General features: G+C 36.8%; 1 protein-coding gene across 1 annotated transcript in view; it reads left to right on the top strand.

The window, feature by feature from the left end:
• Positions 1 to 14,414, top strand: part of spon1b (spondin 1b) — a 115,234-nt gene that overhangs the window by 811 nt on the left and 100,009 nt on the right. The window contains exon 2 of the mRNA XM_022683819.2: positions 2,959 to 3,065. Coding sequence (XP_022539540.2) covers positions 2,959 to 3,065 — 107 coding nt within the window. The remainder of the gene's footprint in view (positions 1 to 2,958; positions 3,066 to 14,414) is intronic.

Here is a 14,414-nt window from a genome sequence, read left to right as displayed (position 1 = left end):
ACCCACAGAATAACTTTAAAATACATTTTATTATTAAGAATAGTGTCTTGTACATTGACTTAATTGCAAAAGTAAGACATGTATCTAACTAAAAACATTAAACTATTAAGAACACTGAAAAAATAGCATTTGTTACCTGTCCCCACTCTCTAACTATATAAACCTAACCATATTTTGTTTTTATTGATAATAAATCCCTAATATTTAAGTTAAAATGCACATTTTAATTGTGTCCCTGGGTTTCACTCAGTCCTGTTACCCTAACACATTTACACTGAGAGCGCGAGAGCGTGCATGCTCTTACTGTTACTGTTTATGTTAAGGGGTTTGTTGTGCACGTGAGGGTTTCTGTATAGCAAGAAGCTAAACTCCACAGCTCCACTCATCTTTCTGCTCAGAGCTCAGTTAAGCCTCTATTGCATTAATTATTGCATATATTATAAATGTACGCACAGAATAACTTTAAAATACATTTTTATTATTAAGCATAGTGTCTTGTACATTGACCTAATTGCAAAAGTAAGATAGGCTATGTATCTAACTAAAAACATTAAACTATTAAGAACACTGAAAAAAAATAGCATTTGTTACCTGTCCCCACTCTCTAACTCTAAACCTAACCATATTTTGTTTTTATTTATAATAAATCCCTAATATTTAAGTTAAAATGCACATTTTAATTGTGTCCCTGGGTTTCACCCAGTCCTGTTACCCTAACACATTTCAAAGCAACACATGCATGCTCTAAATGTTTATGTTGAGGGTTTGTTGTGCATGTGAGGGTATAGCAAGAAGCTAAGCAGAACTACTACTGCTCCTCCTCACTATTGCATTAATTACACTCTAAAAACAGAGAGGAAGTACTTTCTTGCACTTAACCCTTCTTTTACCTTCAAATTTACTAATATCTTTTATGTTTGGGGTCAATTTGTCCCCAGCAATTTTAAATCATAGAAAAATATTATATAATAATACAATGTTACCAAAGTTTATGTCAACTGACATATTTGTTTGTTGACTACTTAAATAGTAGTCAAGGCATTTTTAAAAAATCTAACCCCCCGCCCACCCCCTCTTATACAACCAGAATACATGTTATTCCACTATGGAGAAGTATGCACATCGCCATAAAATCTCATTGATTTACATAAAATTGAAAAAAAAAAATGGTACTTTTATGTCTTTATATTATTAGTAAAACTTTTATTAAAACATTTTGTAATCTGAAACATTTAGAATTTAAAATATTTTACTAATGTAAATCTGTAGGAGACAAATTTGCTATTTGATAAATGTTACACTGACAAACTCAAGAAGAGCTTTTCATGGTGGTCAACATGGTCAGGTGTGGCTCACATGGGTAGAAGGTGGGCTAGGTGGGTTCAGGGTGGGCATGGGCTCTGAGTGGGTTGGTACTGTTTATATGTTGTTGTTGTTCGGACCCAGTTGCATTCTGGCTTCTTAAATGGGCACCTTCATTTCAGCCTACCACCAGTGGACAAAACCTCACGATTACGGCATTTAGATGCACTGTATATTTACTAGAGATTCACTGAAATTATATTTTTCCCACAACCAAACAAAATGAAAGATTTAGCAAAATATTTGTCTGAATATCAAATATGAACAGGATTTCATTAATTATGCCACATTTTTCACAATTGCATAAACTAAGTAACATGAAAAATGCACTACATTTGCATTACAAAGCAAAACCACATCACAGTATGATTTATACGATTCAAATTTTTTTTTTATTACTCAGTCTTTTCACTTTCACTTAGCTGAACATCGAAATAGCTTTTTTGCATTTTATTTTTGGCCAAAAATTTGGCGCATCCACATATGTCAGCTCTGTTTAAAATCAGTAATTTTCTTTTTTATTTGTGTATTTGTATAAGAAAGGTAAAGATTTTGACACTATATTTTAACTCGTGTGAAAATTGTTTTTACTTGTAATTTTTTGTGTAATTTATATTTTCAGCAGAATAAAATGACCATAGATGATCGTCCTAAAAAATTAGAAAAGAGCTATCTGGTTCCATTATGCTATCTACTTGTTGTATAGTATATCAAAATGAGCTCAGTCATTTTTGTTGACCTAAATATTGGCCTATTTGTTACTAGAAATGCACTAAAATGAAATTTGGTGGATGAAAACAAAAAAAAACTCGCTGTAGATTTGACTGAAAATACTGAATACCAAAAATCTTTTTTTCACAGGGTTTTATTGTCATTTTGCCCTTTTTTTCAACATTGCATAAATTAAATGGTCTAAATGTGACCCCCCCCATATATATATATATATATATATATATATATATATATATATATATATATATATATATATATATATATATACATATATTGTGACAGTAGTGCTACCAATACAAGACCCATATTGGCATGTTATCTGGGTTATTCGTGAGCTAATGAGGGATATTTAGAAAGCTTTAGAGAAGAAAACACTACAGTGCTCACTATAAAATAAAAAACAACAGACCCAAACTACCCAAAGATCCTGCAAACTCAGATCTTTCAAACAGTCTCAGAATCAAACCCTTAAACAGAACTCCAGGAAACGTTAACTGCATTCTAGTCTACATAGATATTTTAGAATATATTGTCCAGCGAGTAATCCTCCTGCACAGACCCCGGTGAATTATGAGTGCTGTTTAAAATGTAATGTTCCAGTAAGTGGCCCACATTATGCAGCAGATACCTCCTCCTCAGAGGCTTCCATGCCAGGCGTGCCGGCTCCTGCATGCCTCTTCTGCTGCTGCTGCTGCTGGTTCTGGTTCATGGGAAAAGCACACAGAGAAATGCTGACACATTTTAATGCCCCAGCACACCTTTGAGATCTGACCTAGTGTTTAGCTAAATTCTGCTCCATCTGACCTATATTTCTCTCTCCCACTCTCTCTCTCTCTCTCTCTCTTTCTCTCTCTCTCTCTACAGTGAGTTTGTACGCCTCCAGTCCATCTTACTTCCGAGGCTTCACCCTGATTGCTCTGAAGGAAGGCAGAGAAGGAGTCAGTCCTGATGATTATGCCGGCAATTTCAAGGTGAACAGAGTGTTTCCGTGACCCCTTTTTACTGTCCTGAACCGTGGCAGCCCAACATGAAACTTTTGTTGCTGTCCATTGGAAAACAAGTATCTCAATTTTTGACATTTTTTAGATAAATAGATATGAAATTTCAACAAACTAACTGTCTTTTACACTGTGTCAAAATTTCTTGAGGAATGGACCAATAGAATTTCTCCAAAATGCGACAGCGACGATATACAGGGGTTGGACAATGAATCTGAAACACCTGTCATCATTTTAGTGTGGGAGGTTTCATGGCTAAATTGGAGCAGCCTGGTGGCCAATCTTCATTAATTGCACATTATTGCACCAGTAAGAGCGTGAAGAGTGTAAAGGTTCAATTAGCAGGGTAAGAGCACAGTTCTGCTCAAAATATTGCAATGCACACTATAACATTATGGGTGACATACCAGAGTTCAAAAGAGGACAAATTGTTGGTGCACGTCTTGCTGGAGCATCTGTGACCAAGACAGCAAGTCTTTGTGATGCATCAAGAGCCACGGTATCCAGGGTAATGTCAGCATACGACCAAGAAGGACCAACCACATCCAACAGGATTAACTGTGGACGCTGTAAGAGGAAGCTGTCTGAAAGGGATGTTCGGGTGCTAACCCGGATTTTATCCAAAAATCATAAAACCACGGCTGCTCAAATCACGGCAGAATTCAATGTGCACCTCAACTCTCCTGTTTCCACCAGAACTGCCCGTCACCACAATAAATTATTGTGGTCTAAAACCAGGTGTTTCAGTTTCATTGTCCAGCATTTAAGTTTGCTCTTATCTGGGGAGCTGTTAAATTGTGCTTTCTAAAGCCTATAACTCGGATGAACTTACCCCATGGGAACAACAGAGGTACTCTTGGTCTTCCTTTCCTAGACCGATCCTGATACAAGCCAGTTGTATCATAACAATTTTGATGGTCTTTGGGGTGACAGCACTTGAGGATACTTTAAAAGACACTAAATGTTTTCATATTGACCGTCCTTCAATTCTTAAACTAATTCTTCTTTTTGCTAATTCTATGCTAAAAACTCATTCCTGTTACTCAAAACATAAAAAAATAACAGGAATGAGTGCTAGTAACAGGAGTGAGTTCCAGTAACAGAAGTGAGTTCCAGTAACAGGAGGGAATTTATTGGACATAAATAGTATTTGGCTATTTGAAACAGTCAACCGTCTCTTTAAAATTAAGACTTTTTGAGAGAAAATTAAAGGAATTAGTGGACTTGTGACTTTTTAAACATGATTTTTAAATGTCACATGAGTTTTGTAACCATCTTCGGATTAGAGACCTTGTAAAAATTAAGTAAATCTGTTGACCAGTTTGACCAGTACATGTTTTAACCCTTGTGTGGTGTTCGGGTCTGTGGGACCCGTTTTCATTTTTCATCAAATGATACTAAAAAAATATTTTTTTTAACTCAAACTCATTGGCATTGGCTCATTTTTTGTGAAAAAACATATATCAAAACACATTTTCGACGATAAACACACACTGTACACCCCCCCCCCTCCCCACACACATTTTTATTACATACAGTATGTGTGGCCAAGGGCTAATAAACATTGCTTCATTTGTAAATTTGAAACTAAACAAATTTTCTACTCATATCTTGAGTTAAATTCATTTTCTTTTACATTTTATTAAAAAACTAATAAAAAAAAAGAGTAGCACTTTTTGAAAGAAATGTAACATAAGAAAGGTAAAGGGCAAATATTAACCATGTAAGCTGTTTATATTGCTTGCAATTTAGGTGAAGCAAGCATGTGTAAAGCATTTTAATGTAAAATCGCTTAATTTTGCTGAATTAAATACAAGTAACAAAGTAAACGAGTAACAAAAATATGAACACCACACAAGGGTTAAATAACTAACTGTAAAAAGATGTGTAATTAGATTCAGAGTTAAAAAAAGATAAAGAGATAAATAAGTTTCGTTTGGAAGAGTTACAACAAGCGATTTTATGTATTTTTTTTTTTTTATCTATAAAATTTGAATTCCAGCCCAAAGCTCTCTCTCTCTTGTGCTGGTTGCTGCTTAGTATCAGCAGAGTCTCTGGAAGGGCTGCAGCTTGTTGAGTTACAGCTGAACCCAGACAGGAATGTGCGAGTGCTGGTGTAATTCACAGCAGTTTTCACGCCTCTGCGAGTTTAATATGCTGGACAAATGGGCGAGTTGAGACTAATCTAAACTGAATTCAGGCAATTAGTGTCATGAGAAAAGGGAAAGGTCACGCGATCCCCAAACTCGCAGGAGAATTCAAACTTCTTAGTTGGAGGAAGGCTGTAGAAGTAGAAGAGTTTTTGTTGATCCATTTGAATACTTTCAGGATTCTTAAAAAAAAAAAAAAAAACTTTTAAATGTAGAATCTCTATATGTGAAGGCTTTTCTTTTCCTTGAACTGCACTTCAGAACCAAGCAGCATTTAGGAGCCGAGATCATTATAAGGAGGCACACATGAATTCGATCATGGCTCTCTCTCTCTCTCTCTCTAGAAGGCGAATCGCTCCTAATACTATGTTACTATGTTTGTATGAAATTGTGGCCTGCAGTATCTGATGAAGATGAAGAGATAATTGGTCTTCCCCGAGAGTAGCCTCATCTCTGGCTCCTTTCCTGGAATGTGTCCGCCGTCTCACTCAAAGCGCCGAGGCTCGCCGAACAGCAAACGCAGCCTCCAGAGATTGCGTTTCTGTGCAAACAATGTCTAATCTCGGCGGACAGCTTGTTAGAAGAAGTGTTTCGCCAAGTAAGAAGACACAGCTGTTAGGTATTTGCTCAAGACCTGTATTTAATGATGAGAAAATGAGGCCTCCTTTCCAAACCTGCTTCTTTTTCTATAGTCAGAACAGAACATAGTCAGAGTTTGGGTTTTTAGTAGGGGTTGGTTCTGATATAACCATAAAATAATATAATATCACAATGTTTCTCGTTATTTTCGCGATATCAATACTCTTGGTGATATGACAAAACACTAAATTAAATCAATTAAATTATTTCAAGAATGCATACACATAGACTGTGTATAGCTGGACAGAGCATCGTCTCTCAAAAGTGAAGCCACCACAGGTCGGGCGCCCCCTGCTGTTCAGTTGCAGAAAGCTGTGTACCCCCAACCATCACCACTGGTTTCGATGGCAAAACAGACAGACAACTTTCAATCATGTTTTTTTTTTTTCCAATATACTGTACCTCCGTTTTTGTACCCCCACAGAATTTGTTTTTTAAAACGTTATTCAGCTCTATTTAAAAAGGTGTGGTTTTGGGTAAAAGGGCTGTGTTACACCTAGCCGGGGTGGGACCAATGACTGTATGGTTGGGACCATAGACTGTGTGAGCTCTGTGGAGGCAGCCCTCAGGGGCGGGGTTATTTAAATGAGTAGGCTGTCTCTCCACAGTCTTTCTCCCTCCTCTGGTCTCTACTGCGCTCTACAGACTCGGGTTTCAGGATCGACAACATGGAGGAAGATTTTGGCTTCATTTTCATTAATGAATGGGAACGGCAACACGGCGGCCATCTTTTTTACAGTCTCTGATATGATATGATATGATATGATTTGGCACACCCCTAACTGAGATATAAAAAAATACAAGAATTTTCATCAGATTTGTAACAGAAGTCAATGACCCAGAATGTCATGATATTAACTATTGCACTCTACATATCTCCATATATCCAGCATTAAAGTCAAATAAATAATACAGATATGACAGATATAATCTGTCTCTAGTATATATTTATAATGGGAAATGGTAATAGTGTGAATTTTTCTTTTGCTAAAAACAGCAAAAAAGTGGTTCACTGATGTGATAATTAGGGGTGGATAATATGGCACGATATTTCAGGCTAGAGTGCATTGGATGAAGTGCACAATATTTTACACTTTCTGTCAAAGGTTTTAGAACACAGTCTATTTTAACACCTTTTAATGGCCCTGCCATTAAAATAGCATCAGCGTTTAGGAATATATTTACACTGATGGGCATGGTGGTCTGGACGTGAGGTGTGTTCAGGTAAATTTTTCTTGGCGGCAGGAAATACATGTGCTGCAGAGGCAAACACAACTTTTACCTTAACTAGAAACAGAATAAAGAATAAAATAACATTACTGTTCCCTTAAATGAGCTGCTGGTGTATCTTCACAGCCTAAACGCACATGCCCTGTGCTGAGACGCACAAAAGCGCAGCGCTGCTAAGATACTAACATGCGCCAAAGTCAGAGCTCACCTGGCTCTTAAAGGGAATGATAACTGGCACACTGATTGGTTTATTTCATGTTGTGCCCAAAACACACCCATGATTAATTAAGAGAATTACAGTAGTACATGTCTTTTGCGTGTTTCGAGCGGCGCAAGGTGTATTTTTTGCTTCCTTATGATACTAAAGACACACAGACATGACCTAAATCCAGCTGAACAGTGCGTAATTTAACGGTGTGCTGTAGATCACTACAATAGAGCTCTTATATATTTTATTTGTTTTTTGTCCAGTTATTATGATGAAAGTGTGAGTGTGCTCTGTGTAACTGTGTAAAAAAGCACCCCCCTTTTTTTTTGACAATATACAATTTTTCAGTTTTTAATTCATTTTTTTCTTTAAAAGCCCTGGCACAGGGTGTTCTAAATCTTTTGACCAGTACTGTATATGTGGGTGTTGTTGATTGGTCAGGAACTTGGTAGAGATATAAGTGTTCAAGAACTTTGAACAAACAAAAAACAAATCCTTTCATTAGCCTGCCATTGTAATAAATTCATATCCATTCCTCCCACAGAGTCTTTTTATGAATGCATTATTATTCTACCCATTTTAAACAGGAATATATTTGCTGGATGTTTATATGCATCACAAGCAAAGCAATAACTGTAAATTGAACTTGGTCCTGATTCTTTGTGATGGATTAGTTTAATTGTATGTCAGTTTGAATCAGTTGGACCGATGCTTTGCCACACATTAAAACCAAAACATGTTCAAATCTATATTCTACAATCAAATATGCTGTGTTACGCTGTGTTATTATGGTATTCCTCATCTGCCATTGTTACAGTAGCTTCTGTAAAGGATATAAGGATCTGTTTTATTGATATATTGTAATATATGCATATATATGTATATATTAATATTAAAGGTCACCTTCCGCGAAAATCCGATTTTTCTTGTTTTTTGTGGAATACAGTAGGTCTCTCCGAGTTGAATGTGTACACCTGCACATTAAACTGTTTTGCAGCCCCCATTGTCTGCAGGAGCTAAGCAAAGAAATCCCCCCTCCCCCCCTCCGAAAAACGGGTGAATTTTGAATTATCTTTCTGCCTACGTAGGCAGAAACTCACAGACCAGCCCACCTTGGCTCGAGAAACTCCCAGAGGCGGAGCTGAAGCGACGCAACATCACCGCTCATCAGTTAGGAGGTGGGAGGCAGTGAGCGGCAGAGCGGCGGAGGGGCGTCGCAGTGCTCCTAGCCAATCAGAGGAGAGATATTTGCATTCTGTTTGCATGTATGAATATTCATGAGCAAAGCTGGAATCCGGTCATTTTGGACACACCCCTAAAACAGTCCATTAAAAAAGAGCTATACAGAGACACCTGAGCACTTTTTTTTTACAAAAACGGCTCACATGTCATTCATTCATACTAGAGACCACAACTAGACATTTTAAAATGAAAGAAAAAACGACGGAAGGTGACCTTTAAAGAATTGCTCCTGTACGGTCTCAGTTTAATAGCTTAGTGTGCACATGGTGGAGTGTTCACACCTGTCAAAGTAAACTGAATTAAGGATGAAAAGGGCACTGTAGGAAGAGGAAGTGATGTTTTTCATGTAGAACATGATTATTCCTGGATTTAATGTGGACTCTACATATTTGTTTTTAGACTCTGGTGGTGTTTTGTAGCGGCTAGCTTGTTAGCTAACGTTATCTAGACTTCACTCTTTTAGAAACAAGGTTTTATCATCAAATCTCAGGTTGTCACAGTAAATTTATACCATCACTCTGTTAAAATGGGCTATTTAGGTAATTCAAACCGACCTTCCTTTAAATTAATATCATAAGATATTGACCATAAATAAAAACCAAAGGACTCCCAGATCTGAGTGCTGTGACTATTGAAGGATTTAGGCTTTTCAGCGTGATTGGATGTGAAGACGTCCAATCAAATCAAGCCTAGTTCACAGTCGTACACAGTACAACTGGATAAAAACAGAGAAATATCAAGAAATTAAAAACGTATACTCATAGATAATATAGAAAATAGACATATATATCGTAAATATCTATTACTAAATATACAACTCGAAGATGGATGATCACAAGCCATCAAACCAAACTGAACTGCTTGAATTTTTTGCACCAGGAGTAAAGCAGCGTAAAGTTATCCAAAAGCAGTGTGTAAGACTGGTGGAGGAGAACATGATGCCAAGACCCATAAAAAATTTGGGATTTGGGGAAAAATGGGATTAAAATACACCAGGGTTTTTCCACCAAATATTGATTTCTGAACTCTTAAAACTTTATGAATATGAACTTGTTTTCTTTGCATTATTTGAGGTCTGAAATCTCTGCATCGTTTTTGTTATTTCTGCAAATAAATGCTTTAAATAACAATATTTTAATTAGAAATTTGGGAGAAATGTTGTCTGTAGTTTATAGAACAAAACAACAATGTTTGTTTAACTCAAACATTTACCTTTAAACAGCAACATTTTTATCAGAACTGTATACGTTTCTGTATAAAATATACAGAAAATGATTTGCAGCACTGCAAAGACATCAGGTTACCTTCTCTAAATATAAATATAGAGCAGATTTAGGTAAACTCAGTGTATTAAATTAAAGTGGACACTGAGTGGACAGTCTGTACTGACTCAGCACTATATGCCCTGCAATTACAGCTATCTGCGTCATACGCTGCAGGTGTGTTTAGACCCATGATCTGCTGTACTGAACTGAAGTGCTGATACTACAGGAGTTTGTCTCCAGTAGATTTAATGGATACAATCTGACTTCATCCTAAAGTGAGCTGTCTGAACTGAAGTGTCTGTGTGTGTGCATTTATATGTGTGTGTGTGTGTGTGTGTGTATGTGTGTGTGTGTGTGTGTGTGTGTGTGTGTGTGTGTGTGTGTGAATGTATAAATGCTATACAAGCTCGATTAAAGTGAAATTTGTATATGATATGGATAAGTGAAGTTGTGTTTATACTTTAATCCAGAGCCAAAAAGTCCTTAATGAAGTGATGCCTCACTGCTGATGCTGCTTTTACTTCAATAAGTCTAAAACATAATCTAACTAAGCTAAAAACTATAAGCTAAAATAGATTGTCTGCTTTTTCTTGTGTCACAAACTACTTTTTTTGAGCTAGAAAGCTCATAAACTCATTTAAAGTCTGGATATAAACATTTTGGATCCATTTCAGAAAGCATTCCTTACTGTCCAACTGCAAAGACTTTGAATTCGTACCGTTTACAGTACATCACATCATCAAAAGATTCAGAAAAACTCAAGAAATGTGGAAAATGGGCACAAAGGGACAAAACTGATGGTCACAATTGAATTCTGGTGATCTTTAGGCCCCTTAGGTGGCACTGCATTAATAACAGGCATGATTCCATACTGGAAATCAGTGCATGGGCTTTCAGAAAGCATTGTCTGTGAATAGACATAGACAAACAGACATAGACAAAGGCGTGGGCAGATAGCATGCTGGCTAATCTTACAAGCTACCTGTCGAGCCATATACAAATTTCTTTCATGTGTAATTTTTTAACAAATTGTTGTATTGCTGTATTTGTGCAAATATGCATCGTATTAAAGCAGGACAATAATAATCGCCAGCTCTACCAGCTACTTTCTTTCATGCTTGGAACCAAGCTGTTGTAAAAATAATTGCAAAGTACAGAAGGAATTAAATGGAAGGAATAAAATGCACTTTTTTAAAGAACAAAAATCATTGCTTGTGCTTAAACGACAAACATTTTTCCTATGCATATTGCTTTATTTCTTTGTAAAAAAAATATCAGCATAAAATTGACAAAATTAAACTAAATTATATTAGTGGTGTCAGTCACTTCAAAATTATTTAGAATCATGAATATTATTATTGAATTCTGCTAGTTCCCTGTATTTATGAGAGGGGGCAGTAACAATAGTGTATTATAATATCTAAGGAGAGAGAGAGAAAAGGGCACGAGTGACAGAAACTGAAAAAAAAAATTATGAGTTAAATTTACTTAAAATAAGTTTTGTAACTTTCTGCATTTGCTTTTTTAAAGTAAATTTAATTACAGATAAATTTAAGTAACTTCAAATTGGTTTCAAGACTTAAATGTTAGAAATAAGACTTAAAAGTTAGTAAATAATTAATCTGAACTTCAGTCAATCCTTTCTTTTAATAAACTTTACAAAATTTCTGCATACAATGTTACCTAATTACAATTACTTCATTAATACAATATTACTCAAATAATGTATGATACATAATAAATTAATAATTCCTGAAATGTATATATTTTTAGTTAAAACACAAATTTTAAACAGTGTCTCAACACATGGACGGCATGTAATACATTCTTTATACCAGTATACTAAAAATAATGTATTACATGCCGTCCATGTGTTGAGACAGTGAGTGACTTGAGTCTGTTTACAAAATAAACCTTTTGTATAAAAATTATATATAATAATATTGTACAAATGAAGTAATTGTAATTAGGTAATATTGTTTGCAGAAATGAAGTAAAGTTTACTAAAAGAAAGAATTGACTGAATTCAGTTCACTTATTTACTTTATGTAACATTTAAGTCTTGAAACCGAGTTGAAGTAACTTAAATTTATCTGAAATTAAATTTACTTAAAAAAGCAAATGCAGAAAGTTGCGAAACGTTTTTTTCAAGTAAATTTCACGCATCATTTTTTTATGTGTAGTGAGAGACAGCTTGAGTGAGAGAGAGCGAGAGACAGCGCGAGAGACAGCGCCTGAGATTTTAGCCATTGGCGGTGTGTCGACAATTTCGGCATTTGATGCATTTGATGCATTAATGCGCATGCGTTTCATTCAGAGTATCAAAAAACAGGCACAGAATTGTTTTTAAACTTTCACTCGTCGCCTTTTTGGTATCGACCTTTAATACCCAGCACAAGCCACGCCCCTGCAGGGCCAGAGAGCTGCTTTAACTCTGCTGAAGCTCATCAGCAGCTGTTTGTAGCCAGAGTGTGTTTACCAGACCTCGCAGAACTGTCATAACTCAGTACAGTACTTATCCGTCATAGAGACACACACACACACACACACACACACACACACACATCAGCGTCTGTGCTGTTTTACACTAACACACACTGACCAACGTGTCCGTGAGGCAGACCAGAAGGGCTCAAATTAAAGCTCTACACATCTCACACTCACACTTAATCCATTTGTTCTGAGGGCTAAAACTGGGCTCCTCTCGAAAGTTGAAGCATCCGCAGTTCCTCCAGGAGAAACGGGTGTTTATTCAGAGCGTGCCATCTTAGAATGGGTAGAGTGAGAGAGTAAGAGACAGAGAGAGAGAGAGAGAGAGTGTGGGGATGGAGAGAGAGAGAGAGAGAGAGAGAGAGAGAAAGAGAGAGAGAGAAAGCAAGCCGCTTGGCCATGCCAGGAGCCACAATTAAAACAAACACTGCTCTCCCCTCTTCTGCACTTCTCTCCTCCTCCTCCTCTTCCTCTCCTCTCCTCCTCCTCCCTCGCTCCCCCTATTCCCCAGCCGCCTGCCTCTGACAGCCACTTAGAGCCTCACTTTCTCCCCAGGAACTCACTTTCACAGCGCCGCTTGCCTGCTTTTTAACCTCCCTTGTTGTTCTCCTATACAATTATTTACATTACACAATTAATAATTCATGACAAAGTTAGTAACGAAGCAAACTCCATTTACATTTCATTTCCATTCTGTACATGTTAGAGTGTAAACAACAGTGTAAACAAGGCTGCACACACACACACACACACACACACACACGCACCAGTAACCTTTATTTAAATCACAATACAGTGATACAGTGCTTCTATTAGGATACAAACCTGTGCTTAAATTCAAAGTCTTAACACACCGTAAAACACAATAAACACATGACGAGTCGTTAGGTTATAAGAACATTATTATCGTTAGATAAAACAAACATACAAACCACAAAAAAGATGTTTGCAGATGTGAAAGTAAACAGATAGTAAGAGGATATCATACATAATAGGGCAAACAGACAAGAAAACACTTTGTTTGTAATGACAATGGGTGTGTTGGCAATACTTTGCAAAGTTAGTTAAAAGTGTGCAAACAAAGGGGTATATCATCCCTGTCCAATGAAAAACAAGTATTTCCAAAAAAGCTAATATACAGGAGAGAGATAAACCTTTTGAACTTTCAAAGGAAGTCAATATAAAAACGTTTTATTTCTTTTTATTTCAGGTATTTTTTAAGAAATTCTATTGATCGATTAAGAAATCAAGAAATTTTGACACAGTGTAAGAGACAATTGGTTTGTTAAAATTATGTAGTAAACTAAAAATCGACAAAAATTGATTTTTACATTAGACAGCAACGATATACAGTATACACAGAGATAATGAGGGCTAACAGGTGAATAAAGTCTAAAATCAGGTGACTGTGAACCAGGAAGCTGTCTCTGATTGGCGGAAGGCTTATGCATTACTAAAAATGGTGTCACTGAAAACAGCAGAGACAAAGGGGAGGTCCAAAAAAGAATGTTCATTTTTACATCTTTTAACACATGGATTCAAAGTGTAGAATGTGCACTTTTGATAGAATCCCTGCGTGTCTTACTGACTCACACATGAGAAATAATTAAATGTAAGAAATAATTGAGTGTAAGAGGATGTGTTTTAAGGCGAGAGTGCAGCGCGGGGGAGCGAGGAGTGTTAAAATAAACAGAAGTGTGAAGCCGATCGGGCCGGGTGCTGCCGGCTGCGTGCTGGTCCGGTTCAGCTGCTGTGGGAAAGCTGTGGCCCTGGGCTGCGTGTGAGCATCGGGATAACATAGACGGGGACGCTGCAAACACATCTGGAGCATCTGGAGGAGTGGAATTGAGGCAGGGGGGTTAATGAGTGCTGAGGGAGTGCACAGGGAGTGTGTGTGTGCGTGTGTGAAGAGAGTGAGAAAAAGAGAAAGAGAAAGTGAGAGAGAAACATTGATAAAGGCACTGTGTAGTAGAGCTGCATGATACTGGAAAAATCTACATCGCAAAAGTTCTTTTTTCGAAGATGTACAGGGGTTGCACAATGAAACTGAAACACCTGGTTTTAGAGCACAATAATTTATTGTAGTGACAGACAGTTC

The sequence above is a fragment of the Astyanax mexicanus genome, chromosome 10, assembly GCF_023375975.1.
Source record: "Astyanax mexicanus isolate ESR-SI-001 chromosome 10, AstMex3_surface, whole genome shotgun sequence".
NCBI lineage: Eukaryota > Metazoa > Chordata > Actinopteri > Characiformes > Acestrorhamphidae > Astyanax > Astyanax mexicanus.
Note: the sequence above shows the minus strand (reverse complement) of the source record. Positions and strands in the feature narration are given on the sequence as shown.